This window comes from Antedon mediterranea, chromosome 10, assembly GCF_964355755.1.
Source record: "Antedon mediterranea chromosome 10, ecAntMedi1.1, whole genome shotgun sequence".
Lineage (NCBI taxonomy): Eukaryota > Metazoa > Echinodermata > Crinoidea > Comatulida > Antedonidae > Antedon > Antedon mediterranea.
Window position 1 is genome coordinate 8,106,738 of NC_092679.1, and position 23,301 is coordinate 8,130,038.

General features: G+C 34.3%; 2 protein-coding genes across 2 annotated transcripts in view; both read right to left on the reverse strand.

Annotated features, from left to right (window-relative positions):
* Window positions 1-17,697, reverse strand: part of LOC140061096 (monomeric sarcosine oxidase-like) — a 29,193-nt gene extending 11,496 nt beyond the window's left edge. The window contains exons 1-7 of the mRNA XM_072107543.1: window positions 17,509-17,697; window positions 15,922-15,991; window positions 15,567-15,758; window positions 15,232-15,445; window positions 13,578-13,744; window positions 9,093-9,279; window positions 8,682-8,815 (exon numbers count right to left, since the gene is read on the reverse strand). Of these exons, the coding sequence (XP_071963644.1) occupies window positions 8,682-8,815; window positions 9,093-9,279; window positions 13,578-13,744; window positions 15,232-15,445; window positions 15,567-15,758; window positions 15,922-15,991; window positions 17,509-17,608 (1,064 nt within the window). The 5' untranslated portion in view covers window positions 17,609-17,697. The remainder of the gene's footprint in view (window positions 1-8,681; window positions 8,816-9,092; window positions 9,280-13,577; window positions 13,745-15,231; window positions 15,446-15,566; window positions 15,759-15,921; window positions 15,992-17,508) is intronic.
* A 444-nt stretch (window positions 17,698-18,141) lies between these two features.
* Window positions 18,142-22,621, reverse strand: LOC140060381 (2-aminoethylphosphonate--pyruvate transaminase-like). Its single transcript, XM_072106564.1, has 8 exons — window positions 22,436-22,621; window positions 21,956-22,093; window positions 21,434-21,534; window positions 20,833-21,076; window positions 20,239-20,403; window positions 19,941-20,100; window positions 18,693-18,853; window positions 18,142-18,569 (listed from the first exon to the last, which is right to left on the reverse strand). Exons 1-8 carry the CDS (start codon window positions 22,551-22,553, stop codon window positions 18,394-18,396), a joined length of 1,263 nt encoding a protein of 420 aa, XP_071962665.1. The 5' UTR covers window positions 22,554-22,621; the 3' UTR covers window positions 18,142-18,393.
* Window positions 22,622-23,301: the final 680 nt, after the last annotated feature.

Here is a 23,301-nt window from a genome sequence, read left to right on the forward strand (position 1 = left end):
ATCATGATTCTCGATCGTAAGAGCAGGGAAGAGTTAAATGTAATTTAACTCTTCCCTGGTAAGAGGGGATGCAAAAATAGATGGAAGAGTATTTTCTTATGTTGCGCGCGCGTCAATACGATACGTTGCGGTAGGATGTTTTCGTTTAGTAGTTCATACGTTGGTTAATGAAATATTTATTTTACATTTTTCTTCTTTACCACCTAGTACTATCGCTTCACCAACCACACTAACCGATACTGATAATATTATTTGTCCATTAGGAATACATTAGAAAAACATATTTAAACTGGCGAATAATTAAATCAGTAATACTGTAGTATTGGCTAAAATGGGGAAAATGTACAAGTTTAAAATACTATACAGAATAACTCCAGAAAATAAATATCTTATTGTATTTATTAATACAAATAGGCAAATATTATAGATAATAAACATACATCGACATAATAATATTTAAATGCAAAAAAAAGGATCTCTTAGTTGTATTCACGCGTACGTATAACATTTTTAAAAATAAGTGTAAAATCTATGATACGGACACTTTTTATAGGCCTATAGGCTCTAAAATTAGGCTAAATAAGCCTATCGCCATCCTTTACTTCTTACAATTTACTTACTTTAATGTATTTACTTTACTGTAGTTTATTTCTATACTTTTCTATACAGTTGGCTATGGTTTTAAATTGTAGGCGACGTGTGCTACAATACAAAGTTATCGGGAAAAGTGACATTTAATATTGCATTCAATTCGAGGTCCTTCTTGTGTGTCCGTCGCCTTGCAAATAGCGCGATGTGTTTGTTCGTAAAACTATATCACATATTAACTCCATTGGCGAAAACACGTGAGCTTGTTCATAGATAAAGTCATGTTTTTTGATAACATAACAATTAAAATCGAAATATTTTTTTGGAATCTGTAAATTCAAGGTGTTATCATCGATTTTGGTCGGATTTTGTGCACACTACCATTTCGTAGGGTCTTCGCTTTCGAGGTCTTCGGTCTTCGATCTTCGCTTTCGAGGTCTTCGCTTTCGACACACCCCAAAATTTGTACCAAATTATGCGACTACATCAGAACCATTAAGGTATTTGCTAAGGAAAGAAAATGCGTTTGTGTGGGGTACTGAACAACAAGCCGCATTTGATAAATTAAAGAATAGTATTGCTAAAAGTACTGCATTGAATTTGTTTGATCCCAAATTACCAGTGATTGTTACCACTGATAGTTCAGATTACGGAATAGGCGGTGTGCTAAGTCAAATTAAGGATAACATTGAAATTCCTATTGCATTTACATCCCGTACATTAACGAGTGCAGAGCGTAATTATTCAACGGGAGAGAAAGAAGCATTAGCTTGTGTATATGCTTGTAAAAAATGGTTTAATTACTTATGGGGTAACAAATTTACATTACGTACTGACCACAAAGCTAATTTGAAATTGCTAAGTTCATGTGCTACAGGTCATAAAACCATGCGAATTGCTAGATGGGCAGAGTGGCTACTTAATTTAGATTATGTGATTGAATATGTTACAGGGCAAAATAATTCTGTTGCCGATGCTTTAAGTAGACTCCCCATAACAGAAAATAATCCTTCTGTTGATAATAGTGATGAATATGTATTAAGTTATATATTGGATGCTAACACTTGCATTACAAAACAAGAGTTAATTAAGGAGACAAATACTGATCATGTGTCAACATTACTTAAGAAGTATATTACAACTGCATGGCCAAGTAAGAAAATGTTAAATGAAGAATTAAAACCTTACTACGGTCCTTGTAAAAGATGAATTGTGTTTAAATGATGATTTAATTATGAGGGGGGAGAGACTGGTAATCCCAAAATCATTGCAATGTAAAATAATTGATGAAGCACATACTGCACATCAAGGTATTGTACGAACTAAAAACAGGATTAGAGAACTATACTGGTTTCCTGCTATAGATCGTAAAGTAGAAGATAAAATTAAGAATTGTGAACCGTGTCAAAATAGTGATAAGACGGCTAAAACTTACAATGCGCCATTACAACCAATTGCGTTACCAGAACATGCATGGCAAAAAGTTGCTATTGATATAATAGGCCCATTTGAAAAGGGACCTAGAAAGTGTAGATATGCTATTGTGTTAGTTGACTATTTCAGTAAATGGCCAGAAGTTACTTTTACTAATGATATTACATCTACATTTGTATGTAATTTTCTAGACCAGATATTTGCAAGAGAAGGATTACCAAATGAGTTGGTATCCGATAATGGGAAACAATTTGTATCCATAGAGTTTGAAAATTATTTAAAGGAGAGAGGTATTAAACACATTAGAACATCATTGTACTATCCTAAAAGTAATGGATTAGTTGAAAGAATGAATAGAACAATTAAACATACCATTCAAATGGCCAATGAAAATAATAAGAATTGGAATGAGGCCATGTTAGAATTTCTTATGATCTATCGATCTACACCTCATGCTGTTACAGGCATATCTCCTGCAGAATTATTACATAAGCGTAAATTAATTACTAAACTAAATGTAAGACCTACAGATGGTTACCAAAATGGAATTAAACATACTGAGGTAAAGGAACGAGTTAAAAAGTTCCAAAGTAAAAGTAAGAAGTATTACGATGATAAGAAAAATGTGAGGAAACCACAATTTAAAGTGGGAGATTCAGTACGAATTAAGAATCCGAGACATGTTGATAAATCAAGTAATAAGTTCTATACTGGAGGAAAAATTAAAAGAATTGTTAGTAATGCTACATATGAGCAAGTGTTGACAAAGTGCGAGGCAGCGAGGCACGCGAGGCATGCCAAATATTTGTGCGAGGCATCATTTTATCATTTCCAAAAGTGCGAGGCATGCGAGGCATATAGTTTACAATTTCAAAAAGGTGCGAGGCATATCTTAACGTGCTATTATGCTATATTATAGGCCTAATAATCAATCGATACAAGCGTATCTAAATAGATTCGTGTATACACTCATCATGTTGTTTATTTTTATGTAACGATTGTTTTTTCATTCAAGTCATATCGTGTCAAATTTTACTTTTACAAAAGTGCCCAAACTACGGTTAAAAAATCTGAACGACAGTCTTCAACTTTCGATATAAACAATAATTGTTATAGCGACACACTCATCAAATGACTGCAATGTTTGTTGGCATTTCGAGCGTGTTCACTCACATGTCTCTCGAACATAGCAGAGTGAAAATAATATTTTGTCACACCCCTGCGCCTAGATCCGGTAGACCCGAGAGATGGAAAATCCCTCTTTACTATTTAGCAGGTAGCGGAATGATTCAGCCCTCAGCTCAGAGGATTATTGCGGTGCATTCCCCTCCTATAGCACGTGGTTTCAGCAGCAACGCACAGACTTCTCTCTGAGCGGCGTGCCAAAGACATTTTTGACCTTCCATTCTCTAGGAACAACACGTGTACCTCTCTCGCAAATAAGGTGAACAGCGATTGCCAGGACAAGTTCAATAACTGGCGGTGAATAAAAGGTAACTGATATGGCGATCCAATAACATGCCGCAAAGAAAAAAATTGCGACAGAATTCTGGAGCGCGTGTGAAAAAAGACTTACGTCCGACAATTGTAATACTAGGCCTAAAATTAAACTTTAGCTAATATGCTTAGCCCTAACCTAGATAAGAGGCCTATGTAGAAAATAATTTAATCAATTTTTATATAATAATAATTGGTGTAATATTTAATAATGATACACTATCCCTGTTTTAGTAAGCTAGGTATATTACGAACGATTTTTATTTCGCTGTGGCTAAAGATACGGTACCGTATTCTAACTTCTGTTTACTAAAGGTACGGTAAAATTGCATTACGTCATAATCAGCCAATGGGGTGCTGGTACGTGTGTGACGTCATCGTATAAGGACTTTTGATTTTTTTTCATATCATCGCGTCTGTTGCATCATGGATTAAAGAATAGAAGGATATGCATCGACGTGAGATCAAGGGTTCCTTGACTCTCGCCGACAGACCGCGGACCGCCCACAATGTTACAATTTAATTAACCGCATGGTAACAACGAAACGGTCGCGTGCCTAATATATTGTTTACTGCACATGTGCAACGACATTTAACCTTGTTGACTACGCTTCTTTCGCGCGTTCTTTGTTGCACTGTATGTATTCATACATATTTGAACAGTATAATCAGTGGCGTAACGGCTATGTGCGCTCACTGGCTAAACCGAAGCTTGGGGCCCATGAGCAGTGCCCAGAGGAACAGGCATAAAATATGTCGAAAAATGCTAAAAACGTCCAAGGCCTCGATCTTTGAAACTTGGAGGGCCACTTAGGTTTCCTAAACAAGTGGCTTCAGGCCTCTGCCTCACGCCCGGGCCTCACGCCACTAGTTATTAAATTACATTGTATGTTATTGTGAAGACCCTAGTGTAGGCCTACTTCATCAATATACCAGATAAAAACAATACTATATTGTTATTGGCTTAGAATTGTAGATGCTATAATTGTAATTAGTATAGGTTTCTGCCGCGATTGATCTACGCTAATGTTTTTATGACATTAAAGTAGCATTTTATGACCTGTAGTAGCCCTACATCTGAGACAATAACTATTTATTTGTTGTCTCAGCCTACATACATGTAAAATTACAAAATCAGCAAGGATACTAGGCCTAGGCCTTCTAGGCTTACTAGTAAACCATATGATTTGCCGACATTGATGCTGCCTAGGTAGGCCTAGGCTAATCTTAAGTGTAGTAGATACAACGTGTAATCATGATCTATATACTCACCGTTGTCTTACTTCTTGTGTGAATAATAATAGGTACTTCGTTTGTTCGTGATTAAGTTTGCCCTGCGTGTACTTTTCAAAACGACCGCTAGGTAACGAATCGCAACTATACATAGCCAGCCAATCCCGGATCAGGGATCGCTGTTTTCATTCAATTAGACCCGGTGATTGGATGTGATGTGGATGACATAACCACTAGCCAATCACCAGGCACTACAATTTAAATATAATCACATCGATAATTAAGGAGATTTACACGATTGTTGTATGGGTGAATACCGGCCACGCTAACAACATACATGGTCAAATGCATAATTTAATATTCTATAGATTAACGCAATTTTTAATGACAGAAGATGGCAGGCAAATAATGATAATTCAAATATAAAAATTGCATATTTTATTAATGTTACCAACTACTTAAAATTACCAGTCGTAAGAAAGTGAACTTTTCGTAGTCCGATTGTGATGTAACTAAAACAGAATTATTCAGCAATATATTTTTGTTGTCAATTAATCATCGACGCAGACATGTCAATAGAACATTCAGACTGCGCATACGATTTCTACATGGTTACGTTTTGGTCTCAAAAAATGTAACAGTTGATTCGCAGCGTTTTACAGAGGGCCGCGGTTAAAGACACGGAGTTCAATGAGCGTGTTTGTTTGATTGGCAGCAGTGCTTTAGTATAGGCAAGCGCGTTGTAAAATCGTTTGATGTCACCGTTGATGCATATCCTTCTATTCTTTAATCCATGGTTGCATGCATGATATGTAGACAATTCCTGTCGGCGGCGCCAGGCTGCATGGATGTGTGTGTGCGCGCTGATCGGAGGGTTTTATTTTTATTCCAAATGGCCTTTAGGCCTATATTTTTTATTAAACTTTGTTTACAATGGTGACCATAAACAACAAGCAAATGCGGACAATAAAGGGGCCCTCAAATACTATGATTTTTTAGACAGTAGCCCCAGGTCTGAGTCACAGAAATCAGCGCACACATGCAGCTGGCCCCAGCCTGGCATCGCTTTCCCTACACAAACAAACTCATATAATGAGGTTATAGTACGTAGTAAGTAGGCCTAGGCCTCTTTTGAAACGGTTTTCTGTATTCTAGAATTAAAATCAACATGTTTTGGCTTTTCAATAATAATAACAGACGTAGGCTACATTTAGTTTTTGTCACACACGACGGCGATAATATAGCGATAAATGAAACATAAAGAAAATGCGTACTGTTTTCGCGATATGAAAAAAATCCAAAGTCCTTATACGATGACGTCACACACGTAGCAGCACCCCATTGGCTGGTTATGACGTAATGTAATTTTACCGTACCTTTAGTAAACAGAAGTTAGAATACGGTACCGTATCTTTAGCCACGGCGTTTTTCATTTATTGTTGTCCATGTACGTACTAATAAACCTGGCGCTAGTTTCCTTCGCTTGTATTTTTACTCCAAATTTGATAACTAACTTTATCGTGTGAATACCACACCTTAAAAGTATACCTCATGAGTACTTTAATGAAAGAATCACATAAAAAGTAACAAATAAATCCTTAAATTAATGATTTTACAGGCGTGTTTCTCGCACACTGTTCGCGAATTTCACTTATTCAATGTTCAATATTTTTGTTTCTATTGAGCGCCAAAAGAGCAACGATAATAGAGGACTAAAACTCAGTGGAATGCGTCAATTTCTCATGCATTTATTGGTGAAAAACACGTTTTATTTCAATATATTTGTTAACTTTTGTCAATAAAAATGCTGTAATATGTTACTGCTGATACTGTTCTGTTTTCAAAGAATAATAATCGATCCTAAATCAACATCACTACCTAGTCTAGACCTAGGACATCCTACTAAGGATATTATGATGAATTTTTCTATTTTATTCTTTAAAATGTTAACGAAACCGTGTACATTATCAACAGTAACATTTTTCCTTACTGACAGTGACAAAATCTATTGAAATTGTACTTGATTTTCACCAAATAATGCGTTAAATATAAATGGAGTTTTTAGCCCTCTAATTAATTTTGCTCTTTTGGCGTTCCATAGAAACCAAAATATTGAACATTGAGTGTGCGAAATGCGAGAAAAACAACGTCTGTAAAATCACCAATTTAATGGATTTATTGTTACTTTTATGTGATTTTTCTTCATTAAAGTAGGCCTACTAATTCTAAGCTGTGGTATTCAGGATAAAGTTGGTTAAAATACAAGGCAGGTGCAAAAGGAAACTAGCCTAGCGGGCCTAGGCCTAGGCTACTTCAATTTCGGTGATTTCCTGCCTTGCAATTTTGAGAAATGATAAAATGATGCCTCGCATTTTTTGATGATGGTAAAACGATGCCTCGCATAAATTTCTGACTTGCCTCGCATGCCTTCCCTGCCTCGCGTGCCTCGCTGCCTCGCACTTTGTTACTACCCCATATGAGCTAGATGATGGAAAGATCTGGAATACTAAATACCTAACAAATGATCTAACCACACAGAAACAGAAAGATACTGTTGTACATACATTTGATAAAGATAGACCTAGACGTGAAGTTTATAAACCACGTTGGTTAATTGATTACACTCCCTAAATGTAACATGTGAAATTAGGAGGGGAGAGATGTTATGTCTAGCTATGGTGCCAGTAAGCAAGATGATACATTTGTTTATCAGTATACACTTCCTATGTTATCAGTTGGTTTACAAATACCACCTGTAACTATACCAATTTGTATGAGTCATATAGAAAGTAGAATTGTGAATAAAAGAGTTGTTAAAAAGTAGTCGAAGTGAATACATCTATCTTTGAGTAAGCTTTACAATACTTTACATTATATTACAATACATTACTACTGTACAAAGGTACTGGGGGTATATAACATAAATGTAATTTATCATATTATTAAATGTTTCCTATTCTTTATCATTGTGTTTTACTCTAACCAAATTGGTTATAGTAAAACACAGTGATAAATTGCTATGTAAATGTAATTTATCATGTTATTAAATGTTTCCTATTCTTTATCGTTGAGTTTTACTCTAATCAAATTGGTTATAGTAAAACACAGTGCTAAATTGCTATGTAAATGTTATATATCATATTATTAAATGTTTCCTATTCTTTATCATTGTGTTTTACTCTAATCTGATTGGTTATAGTAAAACACAGTGCTAAATTGCTATGTGAATGTCATTTATCATGTTATTAAATGTTTCCTATTCTTTATCATTGTGCTTTACTCTAACCAAATTGGTTATAGTAAAACACAGTGCTAAATTGCTATGTAAATGTCATTTATCATGTTATTAAATGTTTCTTATTCTTTATCATTGTGTTTTACTCTAACCAAATTGGTTATAGTAAAACACAGTGCTAAATTGCTATGTAAATGTAATTTATCATATTATTAAATGTTTCCTATTCTTTATCATTGTGTTTTACTCTAACCAAATTGGTTATAATTTATTTAATTTCATTTCAAAAGACATTTACCTAAATTTCTATTTAAATGTCATTTATCAAATTATTAAATGTTTCCTATTATTTATCTGGTTATATAGTAAAACACTGTGCTAAATTGCTATTGTATTAAGGACGAGTTCCGAGAAGATGTATTCAAAGCTACAACCAATCAGAACAGTGTTAATCAATATAGTCCATGGCTACAGCCAATCAGAAACGTCCAAATCGCAATAACCTCTAGGCTAATAGAAATTATTGGTCCGAGTAGCCTTTTCAACCAGACGTTGCGAGGTTTAAAAAGTAAAACATGATTTACTCGCCAGTTTGGTATAGTTTATATACCTGCCGTCATGCAACAACTATTAAGATGTCTTCTTTGAACATGTGTCGTGAATGGTTTTAAGTGGTGAATGTAAGTAAACTTACTTATAGGCATGGCCGGCTCCGCAACAAACAATAACTTCTTTATTTCCTGTCCTGGCGCATGTATCAATAACAAAATTTCGATCCAATGTCATTGTGTAAAGACATGTTTTGGTGTACATTATGGGACCTACTGCCTGTCAAAAAATAAAACAGGTCACATTATAGCCAACACGCATCATCCAATAAGAAAAAAGCATTTTGAATTTATTTAACATACCACTGAAATCAAGAATATGCAGTTACTCCACACATAATGGGCACATTCAAGATGGAACATGTTGATAAAAGTTGTATTTTTGTAAGTATAATAACATTTTATTTTGCTTTAATAAATTAATTTTTAGTACAGTATATTTATACTGGGAGAGTATTTAGAATTTCCTCTATCTAATTTATATTATAGATTATGACCTTTGGAAGATACTTTGAATGAAATTCATCTTGTAATTTCTCCCTCTTTTTATCAGGTGTATACGTTCGAGTTGACGGGGTGACAGGATTACCCAATGCATCAAGTCCTATTTTACTTCCAGAGTTACCATGTGATGGCAATCCATAGACGTCATACTGTCTATCGTGAAAGATGTAAACTGGAAACCTGCAACCGAACATTTTGGTAAGTTTATAAAGTTCTTAACAATTCATTTGAAATATTTAAATACTGTACTCTATAATAGTGTGATATAACGATATACTTTTATATTTAAGAAATTGACCTTTGTATCGGAATTCAAATAGGTTCACAAACTTGACCCAGAAAGTCCAAAGGAGAGTTTGTCCAGATGTTTTAATGACCATTTAGTTTATAATAGAATCCCTAAAGAAAACACTTAGCTTAATTTTGTGACTTTCCCATCGTTAAACCAGGAGTGATCGGCACTATTTAAGTACAGATTTGACAGTGTCATCCATCACAGAAATACCTTATTATACCGTTAATCACTCCCACTTAAACACCCCTGGATCAACTTAGGACCAATCGTTACCCTCACAGATGATGTAATGACATTATGCAAATGAACTGAGCCAATATACTCCCAAGTTTCAGAAGGGCCCAGACACACCTTACAGCCACTTCTCCAGAAGCAGACTAACACACTTCACACCTCACCGACAGCATCATTGATCCTCCGCGTTCCTTATCTATACTTATAGTTGTATATTGTACTGAAGTATTATACTGAATAAACAATATATGTGTTACGACAGTCAAGCGAGTCCGAGACCTTCATTAGTACCTCAACAACGCAACATTATATTACATGGTGGAAGACCCGGACTTAGATAGATTAATGGATGTTATTCAAAGAAAGATAATTAGAGATTATAACCTCCCAGTAGATGTTAAACAATTACGTGTTGAACAAGAAACTTCACCATTTTTTAAGCCAGTTTACGATTATTTAGCTCATGATATCCTTCCAGCTGATAAGAAAGCAGCTCGTGCAGTTCAGAATAAGTCAGAGCAGTACATATTGTGCAACGGTTTACTATTCCGTTTATTTTTCCAAGATAAAGGTGGAGAATTTGTATTGCAATTAGCTGTTCCTGAAAACTTAGCCGAGACTATTATTTCTCAGTATCACGACAATTTGTTAAGTAGCCACCAAGGTACGATGCGTACTTACCTTACTATTAGGAAATTATTTTACATGCCCCTTATGTTTGAGAAAGTCAACAATTATACCCAAGCGTGTCTTAGATGTCAACAATTTTGTCCCAAAACCGATAAATTACGTCCTTTACACGATCGAGTACCAGCAACTTACCGTCCCTTTCATACACTCAGTCTAGATTTTAAGAGTATGCCAACTTCACCTTCAGGTTTTAAACATATTATGGTAGTATGTGATGAGATAACTAGATTTTTGATTTGTGTACCTTTGAAATCCATTGATGCCGAAACAATTTGCGAAGCACTAATTCAAAAGGTCATCAGTATTTTTGGACCCCCATCTCGTCATATTTCAGATGCAGCAACTTCCCTTACAGGAAAATTATTAACACTATTATGTAACACCCTTAATATTAATAGGAAAATCATCAGCGTCCACAATCACGGTAGTTTACAAGTTGAACGTCATATCCGCACCGTATCGGACCTGTTAAAGGTCAACCTTAACCAATTCGGAACAGATTGGGTTAGATTTGTATCAACAACATGTTATGCTTATAACTCGTTTTCATCCCCACATCTAGGAAACCACTCCCCTTACGAATTAGTTTTTGGCCGCCAACCTCCAAGTTTGACCTCATTAGCATTTAACCCTATTTCAGGATTGTCTCATTCCTATGAAGAATACTTTGAACATCTCAAGAAGAAATTTCAAAACATTTCACAGACAATGCTACAATTACAGCGAACACAACAAAACGTCCAAAACTCAAAGATTTCCCAACGCTTAGAAAAAAGTCCAATTTACTCAGTAGGACAACTCGAATATTTATACAAGCCAACATCATCATCACTAACAGCAAATTCAAAGAAAATCGCCGCAGAATGGGTCGGACCATTAGTAATTCATGAAGTACTAGACAGAACACACTACATCCTAGCGACGATTAAAGGAGAAATACTTCGCGACGTATTCAATTATAACAGACTGAAACCCTGTTTTATGAGAACACCCAAAGAACGCAAAAATTTTACACATCTCCAAAAACTTAAACAATTGTTGAATGAACCCACCGATGATAATAACGATAAAATCCAAAACACCATTAATGTAGTAAATGACGAAATCAATGTTGAATTTGTAGACGAACACGATAGGACACCCACCCAATTGCAATCAGATACCCTTACACATCCAACTAAAGTAGAACCCCTTAACTTGCAACCTTACATTGACTGTGTAGAGAATAACATGGGATTAGCAGCCCCATTCCAAATGAAAGAAGAACAAATTAAGGAACAAACTAATTTAATTATGACAGCACCTAATGACTCAAATATGACATTAAACCGAGGTAGATTTAAAGCAGGACATTTCCAAGTTTTAGTTTCGTATTCTAAACCGACTTCAGCTAAACGTAACACTGATGAAACAAAACACGAATCTAATGATCGCAAATTTTGGTGGAATATTGACAGATATAACGATACAGATAAATTGATTAAAGAGATCATTAAAGATAAACAGATACCGATAAGTGGATCGCCAAAACGATTCATAAAACGTTTGTATAATGCAACGAATTACTGATTTAATTTTTTGCAAGATTATTTTTAAATTACGACATTTGCTAAATTAACGATAGCATAGTCTACGTATTTGATGAGATTTGTTTAGTAATGATGTGATTTCAGTTAAAAGAGAATTGAATTTATGTTTAAGTATTGATTTTGTAACGAGTTTTTTGATAAAGATTGATTTTGAATTTTGATGATCGATATATTGAGATATTGAAAAGAACGACAATCATTTTGTAACAAATATTTTGTTTAACCTTTGAGTCGTCAATCTCGAGCATTACTTAATTGATATACAAAAACAGGAGATTTTCTTAGTACTTTTAATTGTAATTTTTTTAACATTGAGTACAAAAGTCGAATTTGTCGACCGATTGAAATCGTAATTACCTGTGAATATAAATGCTTAAATCGATAAAGTTGTGACGATAATGATATATTGTGGATAAGTTTGTGTCAACGGGACACACACATTTGTTTCTTTTAAAGTTTTAAGTGATTGAGTTTGATATTTTGATTCTAGGCTAATCAGCCACAGTTTCTTGAATTTTATGTTTTGATTTGATTGATTTATGTTTGAAGACCATTAGAACGCGATGAGTTGTCGCACGAATTTGATGTATGTTCAATGTAACATACTATTTTTAAGTTTTGTATTTTTATTTTAACTGATTTATGTTTGATTTACGCGAATTTTTATACCAAATTCATTTTAACTTCATTTTTTTAAAGAGAGAGAAGAGAGAGAGAGTGAAAGTGATAAGGTTACACTTCAGAGTCAATGGTTTTGGCTAACTCAATTTTTGCTTATATGTATAATAATGTTTTTTTTTTTTTATATAACTTTAATTTTGCATGCCACTATTATAACCATTTTTATATGTTAAATAGATTAGAAAAAAAAAAGGGAAACAGAGGGATGTGATATAACGATATACTTTTATATTTAAGAAATTGACCTTTGTATCGGAATTCAAATAGGTTCACAAACTTGACCCAGAAAGTCCAAAGGAGAGTTTGTCCAGATGTTTTAATGACCATTTAGTTTATAATAGAATCCCTAAAGAAAACACTTAGCTTAATTTTGTGACTTTCCCATCGTTAAACCAGGAGTGATCGGCACTATTTAAGTACAGATTTGACAGTGTCATCCATCACAGAAATACCTTATTATACCGTTAATCACTCCCACTTAAACACCCCTGGATCAACTTAGGACCAATCGTTACCCTCACAGATGATGTAATGACATTATGCAAATGAACTGAGCCAATATACTCCCAAGTTTCAGAAGGGCCCAGACACACCTTACAGCCACTTCTCCAGAAGCAGACTAACACACTTCACACCTCACCGACAGCATCATTGATCCTCCGCGTTCCTTATCTATACTTATAGTTGTATATTGTACTGAAGTATTATACTGAATAAACAATATATGTGTTACGACAGTCAAGCGAGTCCGAGTCCTTCATTAGTACCTCAACAACGCAACATTATATTACAATAGCTTTTTAAAAACCGTGAGACTGTGCGTCCGTAAATGTTCTGTGTTTCGTAAACTCATTAATTAATGTGGAATGACTGAGTTTACTGTGTGACGTCATGAGAGAGTGGTTGATTACCAAAACCAGCCTGCTCAAAGTTATATAATCGATAAAAACATGTGTTAAACACACGGACTTGCATACCGGTAAACTCACCGTTCTTTTGTAAATTCTCTAACATGTGGTGTTGCGTAATACGTCACTTGTTCTTGTGTTACGTTTACTGGGATTTGGACCCCAACGGATCCCAGGATATTATTAATCCAGGCACCAGCACATATGATGACACGTTTACAGTGGTAGACACCTCTAGTGGTATGTACCTAAAGAAATATTCACATCGATTAAAACAAAAAAATAATAAAAGCCCAGGAAGTGACCAAGTATACTCTGAAATGGTAAAATATGCACCTATAGAAGTTTTTAACCACATAGCAGAAATATATAACCAAACAGCTAAAACAGGAAACATACCTAAAGAAATCAACGAAGGCATATTGCATCCAATACCGAAACCAGGCAAGAAAAAAGGTCCACCAAAAAACATCCGACCCATCATCCTACTGTCGGTTCTTAGGAAAATGCTAGCAATATGCTTACTAAATAGGATAAACGACAGATTAGATGAACATGTCCCTGTAACACAGGCCGCGTATCGCAAAGGACGAAGCACTACCGAACATGTACATACATGCAAAATGTTAGCAGAAAAGGCAATTGCGTCATCTAACTACGAAATAATATTACTACTACTTGACATGACCAGTGCATTTGACACGGTGCGGAGGAATACTCTATTCGACATACTGACACATATATTACAAGATGATGAACTACACATGTTGAAAGTTTTGATAAACAATGTAAAATTAAGCGTTCGAATTGGAAAACAGACAGGAAAATTGTTTACTACTACACTAATACTGTTCACACTATACCTAGCAAAGGCACTCGAATCAGCAAACACAACACCACTACCCCTACAACAGCTTAATATCCAGATGCAGTATGCAGATGACATTTCATTTATTAGCGACTCAAAAGAACACATAACTAAAATAAAGAAAAATGTAACAGAGAAATTAGCAGAATGCAATCTAAAGATAAACGAAAGAAAACAGAAAAATACCTAATAGGAAGAAACACCGATAGTAAATGGGAAGAATGCAAATACCTTGGTAGTAACTTGGACACAGAAAAAGACATTAAAAGAAGAAAATCACTAGCAGCTATGGCATATAACAAGCTGAAGTCGTCGCTAGAACACAAAACGATGTCTATAGACGTGAAATCCCGTTTGTTTGACGCATACATAGCAAGTATTTTCTTATATAACAGTGAACTCTGGGTACTAAACAAAAAATTACAAGAGAGTATAGATATATATCACAGGAAAATGTTGCGAAAGATGATAGATATTAAATTAACAGATAGAGTGTGTAACACGAAAATATACGAGATAACAAAACAAGAAGAATGGAGTAAAAGAATTAAACGAAGGAGACTAAAATGGTATGGACACATAATTAGATACCGGATGATACCCCAATCAAACAAACAATGAAGGAAACTAACAGGAAAGTAAAACGACCCGTAGGAAGACCAAGAAATAACTGGATGAATCAAATAAAGAAAGACTTACAAGGACTAGTAGACACTAACACAATAACAAACCATCCTGCCATAAACAGAAAAAAATGGAAACAAATTGTGGAAAGCGTAATGTCGGAAGACGGAAAACGTTAGCAACAATTAGATTGACAGTGACACCTCTCAAAGTTTGTAAAGGAAATTTAGCTTGAAAACTTACCATCATGTGATCTGGTGCAATTTTTGATAGCCTAATTACGCTCACATCAGATAAAATGTGAGCTCCATGTTTGCGTGCCATCTGCACATGCGTAGAGTTGCCTTGTGCGGCATCAACAAGACCGCCATCAGCTTGGTATAAACTTATGATGTCTGAACCAACGGTCCACTGAGGATACTTCTGGCGCAATATTTCTCCACTCAATTTCTCATAACTATTGAAAAAAAATGGAACAAAATTGATTATTGCACGTTCAATAAGTCGTACTAGACTCATTCGACATCATAACTGTGGACCGTGTCAGTGAATTATATGAGTTATTGTTGATCACTTACGGAACATTTTGCTGACTCATAGCTTTTGCATATTCATTTAATGTCTTTTCGCCAACTGTCCCCTTTACAGCTAGGTTTAAGCTTCCAGTCTTATACACAACCTGTATCCCACTCTCCCTTTCCAACTCTTCCCAAGCAGCATATGCACCTCTTGCCAGTTCTGTATACACAGGGTCAAAGTATGATAACCGACTAAAATGTTCAACAATATTTAAAGAGAAGATGTTATTGTTATATATAGAGCTGCACTTCTTGTAATTTCAATTATTTGCGTATTCGGTGCTTATATTAATATGAGTATCAGTGATATGGTATTTTCAAAATGTGCATAAATAGACCATCATGTATTACTTACATAATTCTTGAATGGTCTTGTGATCCACCGTGGTCATGTCCCAATTTATACTGTTCTATTCCAAGAACATCTTTAAAAGATGAATTAAAAGAAATTGAGTTGGTGGTGGAGATAATAAGCCTACTTCTTTTTAAAAATCATGTAATGTTCAACATTACAATTGCCATTGTTACACAACTGAACAAACATGTTTTAATTGGAAAAGGATAATATTATGAAGTAAACGCCGTCGTCTTCGCGTCCGGGAAACGAAACATTGAAGTATGAAGCGTCAAATCAGATTGTTTTGCTAAATTCCTGCATCCTATATATTCGTAAAGAACATTTTGGCACAATTGACGTGTCATCTAGTTGCATTGGTTATACCAAAGAATATATATCACAAGAATGAGTATTCCGCGATTTTTGCATGAGAAATTTGTAACAGAGAGCTCCAGAGAGTGATGCCCGCCCTCATAAGGGCGGATGTATACATACTAAATAAGACTTGATTTAATAGATTATACATGTCACATTAAATAGAATTATGATAATATATTTTGCAATTGTAAACTATTTTATAATACATATTTATTAACAAACTAGTGTACATTCACTTTTACAGACAATTATTTACTAACATGCTAAGTTAGTTCACAAAAAAAGCCTAACACAGCAACACCAAAAATCAACGAATCGTTACTCAGCACGGCCTATTCTTTACCATTGCCGTGTACTACTCTACGCCCGGTAAATTAAGTATTGTTTTTATGATATAAATTAGTATAAAATACATGTTATTAATAGGACAAAATGTTAAATATCATTAACATTTATTTGTTTTACCAGAAACAAGTTAAATATAGGAATATTATTAAACTATCGTTCGTGAAAACGCGTAAACACCAACACGCCCGCCGGTCACGCTATCGTAGCGCCCGGTTGATAAAGCAAACTGTTTATACGGCAGTTTTTACTAAATAAATTGCATAAAACGAACAATTAAATATCCAAATAGTATTTAACATGATGTTGGCATGATGTAGTTTATAACATTTTTTATCATGAAAATACTACCGGTGGTTAGTTTGATTAGTGAAACCGTCACAAAAAGTTGTATACATCCCAGATACATCCACACTTATGGCGGCGCCCTACCACATGGACAATATTACTGTTACAGGGAAAATCGCGGATTACTCATTCTTGTGATATATATTCTTTGGTTATACACAAGAAAAACTGCCGTGTCACTGGTTTCTCTTGGCGAAACTAGTAGGACTACGTAAAAAGAGTTTGATTCTGGGACGCAAGTAAAGGACGTAAGATCGAGCACCGCAATAAATTGACCAAACATGACGTGATGGATCACCCAACTGTCTCATGTGATTGGTCAACTTCAATTGTGTTGCGCCTAACGTCGCGTCCAAGTGGGTACTATGGGAATCAATATTAGGGAATTTTAGATTGTCATGTCGTCTCCCTGTCACGTGACGTGCACCTCAAAACAAGTCGGCATGCACACCGTAGAACAGAAGTTTCAGTGTGTATAATAATAGAGCTATTAATTATTGTAGTATAACAATAGTAGACCTAAAAACACCTCACCTCCACCTCTTTTAGCTAACCAATAAACTGCTGCACTTCCTATACCACCACAACCAACAACGATATAATCGTAGTGCGTCTTCGTAGTAGTAGTGCTCATTTTAGGAACACTGTTTTATCAATATGTTTGTCTATGTTATTATATAGAGCAGAACAAATATTGGCACAATGAAAGAATATACTTTGGCACTAGCGACCAATTAAAGTTACCCTGGATATTCAAAATCCAGTTTAAACCAGTAAATATTTGTTTGCTATAACTAAAACTGAATTTTGTGGGTAGGGTTAGGGTTGCACACATATATGACGTGATATTACTCACTCAGACTGCTGGGTTATGTATTAACTATTATTTTAACATTTGTTTCAAATGACAGACTTTAGGTTATAATAGTACACATATATTATAAAGAAACCTGAAATGATGATGATAACAATGTTGCAGATTAATACCTGTATTCTTTATTATAGTAATTAGTAATATTAGAACATCAGGATGAGATTGATAGCTCATTACAATTAACTCTAATATTATATTGTTAAAAATTCATTCATATTAAACTATAACATATTGCTTTAATCTAAATTGCTAATAAAACCATGCAGTTTAATAAAATATAATTAATAGTCAATTTTGCATCTTTATAAAAATATAGATTCAATATAATATACTGTATATGGTTTATTGCATCTAATTCATAAAAATATTCCCACAAAACAAAAAGAATTTAAAATTTTTACTGTAGATTGTGCACAGGTTTTAAGTACAATACTTGAATGCTATTTATCGGTGCCAACATAAGCATACATGGCAGCCATTGGCAAGTGCACAAGCATAATTATTATTTTCACATTGGTTATTTGATGTGGTACAACCAAGTTTCTTTATCCTGATGATTGGTACTTGCCAGACGGTACTAGAGGTAGTGGTATCTCCATCTCTTTGCAAACAACTTCAATGCATTGCAATAGATGATCCATATCCTCAGGAAATAAATGCCCAATATTACCAATTCGAAAACAATCTCTTTCTGTTAGCTTTCCAGGGTAGATAACTTGACCTATCATAGCAAATTTTAACTTGTAAGATTACTTAACGATTTGAAAGATTAAAGTAAGGGTGATTATTTCTGCTCAGAAGCAGGCCTAGTGTATATTTCTAAATATTAAACTTTATCATTTACCTTTATCATTTAGTCTTGTGTAAAATTCTTGAAAGTTGAAATTTGGATGCTGTGGGTAATAAAATGATGAAATAATATAGCTTTTATCTTGTGGCCTTAGCAGCTCATCAAAACCCCTGGCTTGCATTCCTTTCGATATTATATCATTATTCTTAGCATATCTAAAAAAAAAAACATTTTAAATAATTCCAAAAAGACAAATATCTAAAATACTGTAATTACTCCACCCCAAAGTCAAAACAAATAGATTTAGAAACACATATATTCCATCAGCTATCAGGTTGTATAATAGAGATTTCAAACGCTAGTTCGCTAATTACTCGTGTTTCTGTTACATTTCCCTGTTTATTAGTCGCGTGGACGCGACTCTATAGTTCACTATGTCGGTCGGTCGGTCGGTCTGTCTGTCGGTCCGGTATCACTATGCGTTTTATCGCTTTCTGACCTTATCTTGATATCAGTTTAATCTAGCTAAGTCAATTTTTCACAGTATATTCCTTATGGCCAGGAATCGATGTGGTTATGTTTTCACGGTGCACAATAAAAAATTACGCGGTCTACGTACGATTTAACGAAATCACGTTTGTAATCATATCTTCACAACCATGAATCACAATTAAATAAAATTTGGTACTCATAAATTTCAGGGCATAAATCATCATATGGCAATACAATTACGTGCGTAGCGCATGTAACGCATGCGTACGCGTGCTTAAAATTTTCAAAATTTATTTTCGATGAAATAAGAGTACGTTTCAGGCAATTTTAAGCGTTTACAAAATTGCCATGAGTGCGCAGATTTTTGCACGCGCACTGCGCGTTAAATGTTATACGAGCACGTCAAAAGTGACAGGCTACACACGTGTAAATTAAAAAAATATAACTGTTTTTAAACATTTCAACATTTTTAAACATGTTCAGTAATTTCTGTCAGTTGGTAGGTTGGTCGGTCGGTCGGTAAACACTAATGAGCACGCGACTGCAGCCATCTATATGGCCTTGTTTTTTATTTAGTCTTGTTATTTACGTTATATTATACTAACTGGAGTGTACTTAAGGACCCATATCTCATAGCTGTATATTTTTGCCGTACAATAAAGTGTTATCGTATCGTAAAAAAGGAATTATTATCATGGAAAGTCATCAAATGTGAGTACTTGCTCAAAAGTAATCAATATTAATGCACTGGTGGTCTTAAAATCATTTTTATGTCACCATCATAAAGATAGCGTTTAATTATAAACGAACCTTTTTCCTCTATTTTCTACACCACCCTCAAGTTTGAGTTCTTTAAGAGCTTGCTTAAAAGCCAGAATAGCATGAGTTGGTGGTGTGAAACGAAATTGTCCTGAATTATTCAGCTGCTTATCTTGAGATAACAAATCAAAACTTAAACTTCGAGCCCAGCCTAGTGAGAACAAACATTAAAATGGTGGGAATAAAAACATAAGCCTCAAGCCCAGTACACAATGATATAAACGTTTAAAAGCTAAATAATGGAACAAGCCGTGGCTTTACTAAAATGTCATTCATTTATTTTTTGTACCTTCACATTTTTGCAATGATGTTTTCTTAGAAATAATGTATGAGAATCCAGGTACTCCTTGCACACACTTGTTGGCAGAGCTTACAACAAAGTCAATGTTTGAGGCTTCTATGTCAAGGGGAACAGCACCAAAGCTACTCATGGCATCAACAAAAAAAGTACAATCTGTCAACACAATGTTGTACAGTATATATATCATATACAGTATATCAACATCAACCCTATTATCATATCAACTATAATCTGTACTGTAAAATAAAATGAATGTCAAAAATAAATGTTAAATGAAGATTAATTTATTATTTTGAAACGATACCAACATTTATGTTAAAACATGAATGGAATCGGTTTAGGGTTAGGAATGTTTCAACAGAACAAACATCCGTATGAAACGAAATTAGATGATTCCTTTTCTATAAAAAAATTGGATGGTATTAAACATAAATCTCTAAATTAGGAAGGGCTAATAATAGTACATCGTAACTAGACTTTTATTATCCAGTTTGATTATTACATTATTATAAATACCAACATAAATGACATAATATAATGCAAGCATAAATGTTGTAGTTTAGCAACTAAGTTGCTACTAACTTGGAGCATACATCTTGACCAGGTGTCCTATATGTTGGACTGGATTTAGAGCACCAGAACTAGTCTCACAATGAACTACAGACACGTTTGTCCAATCAGTTGAACCTGCTGCCATTATCTTCTCTACCATTTCAACATCAATCCGTTTATCTTCAGAAAAGTGTGCCACATGGCAATCTAGTCCGTGTGCGGCTGCAATCAGACCCATTCGTTTACCATATGCGCCATTTTCCAAGATTAACACCTTTAAAGAAGCATGCAGTGTTTATGCACACAACATACCAACACCATTTTTCACATTCTAATGTATGTTCCACTTATGTTTTCAATTACCTATATATTGCAATAGCAGCAATATATCATCTTATCATGTAGATAATCTGAGCGTAATCAGTCAATGTCAATACTACTCAGCTGTATTATTGTGCAATAAAATCTTACTAATTTTTTAATGTAAACTTTTGTAAGTTGCTTGGAATTATTATGTGAAATCAGAAATAAAATGAAAATCTTTCTTCAACAAATCGAACATGGATGTTAATAATAATTATTAAATAATATTATTATTAATTAATGAATAAATATCAAGTTAACTATTTACCTTTCCATTTGTTTTTGGTGTTGTTGAGCTAAGCACTGATTCTACAGCATATGTACCACTCCCAGGCAATAGAGTACAAGTGAAATCATTACAACTTACACCTAAAAAACACGTTTCACAGCTTATAATTCACTTTAATTAAACAATATTATTAAATCTTTGTTTATCGTATAGGGAATGTATGTGATTTAGACTGAACCCTCACTGAATGGATGATGATGATGATGAATGGATATCACTTTCAATTCTTGTTGAATAAACTCTACTTATTCTAAAATTTTCTTTTTGTAGTTCATTCAAGTAAAAAAAACCACATTGTTTGTTGGGCCAGCAACTTGGCTCTTATAAGGTTGAAAGGTTAATTACTAGTGTTTTATTATATACTTTAAGTTGAAACCTCATTATAAAACAATTGTACTCTATAACATATAAATATGAAGTAATTTACACTGAAACTGAAGATGGTTATTTATTTAATGTCAATAGGATATTCTATAATTGTTTCACTTCCTGAAAACTAACCTGCAATTTCTAACAAACTGCCTCTAATTTCTGCCACAGTATCTATGAATTCAACGTCTCGAGATCCGACATCTCTTAGCATTGCCTCCTTTGTAGACTGGCTGATACCAAGAGGACCAGGAGTGAACAATTTCTTTTCTGAAACAAAATACAATGGTAATTTTAATTTGCAAAAATAAATTTATTTGTTTGGGAACTTTGGCACCTTTAGATAAATTATAAATAATATGACATTGATTTGTGAAGTAAGTAAATCAACAATGAATATTTCATAATATTTAATAATAATATGACTGAGAGTTCTGATAACCCACTTTGATACCAAAAAGATTGCATTCTTTTATCAAGTTAGTATGGCCAGGGAGGTATACCTCCCTCTGGTATGGCCATGGCCGCTTTGTACTTACTTGTCCTAGCCTACTAAACAACTACTAAAAGGTCTACTCGAGTTTACACCCGATTCTATCAGAGTTAACCTACTTTCATTTGTTTTTAAATGTGTTGTACTGCTGCATCCACGATTTTCAAAAATCACCGACCTAACCAAAGGTATTCGCAAACCATTTGTAGTAGAAATTCTTGAAAAACAAGAATACATTATTGTTTTGACAGCTTACTCAAGCATGAAGCAGAACAATGAAAGAGAGGAGGATTCAGATTGAAATAGAATGTTTGAGACTTTTCGGAGGGCGCCACCAATTTTTATGGAGTGTATTTTCGGTTTTTTTCTCTCGTCAGTTTGTTTGTTTGTTTTACTATATTAGTCCGGTCCCTAAGGGGAAATGATGTTACCATAGTGGATACAAGTGTGCCCTTTTGCATGTTGATAGAACATGATATGGAGATACCAAAAAACAAAGTTACTGGAAATCTGATTTGACCTCTGTGACCTCTGACCTCAATTTTTATATTTCTATCTTAAAGATGTATTGTCCCTTGAAACACAAAAAATGAAAAAAAAAATATTCTAAATTTAAATTGGCCATATCAAAGTAATATTAAAGTTATTCACTTTAAGTCAAAAATTCGAGCCAAAAACAACAGTTTACGTAATTAACAGGTAAATTAATTAGATTACATTTCGTCTGAGAAATCGTCACAAGCGAAAGTAAACAAAGATTTCAAACCATGAGTATGCATTATGCATGATGCTAATTAGGATTGTTTACAAATCATCACGGTTGAGAAGGTGTTTTCACACAGATCGCAAGGAAGTTTTATGATTATGTATACAGAGTAGCCAAACAAGCGCATTGCATTATGGGATATGTTTTGATTGAAAACTTTGACTGGAAGTCAAAGTTATTTTTTGAACAAAAAAACATCTGTATTTCGGTTAAATTATT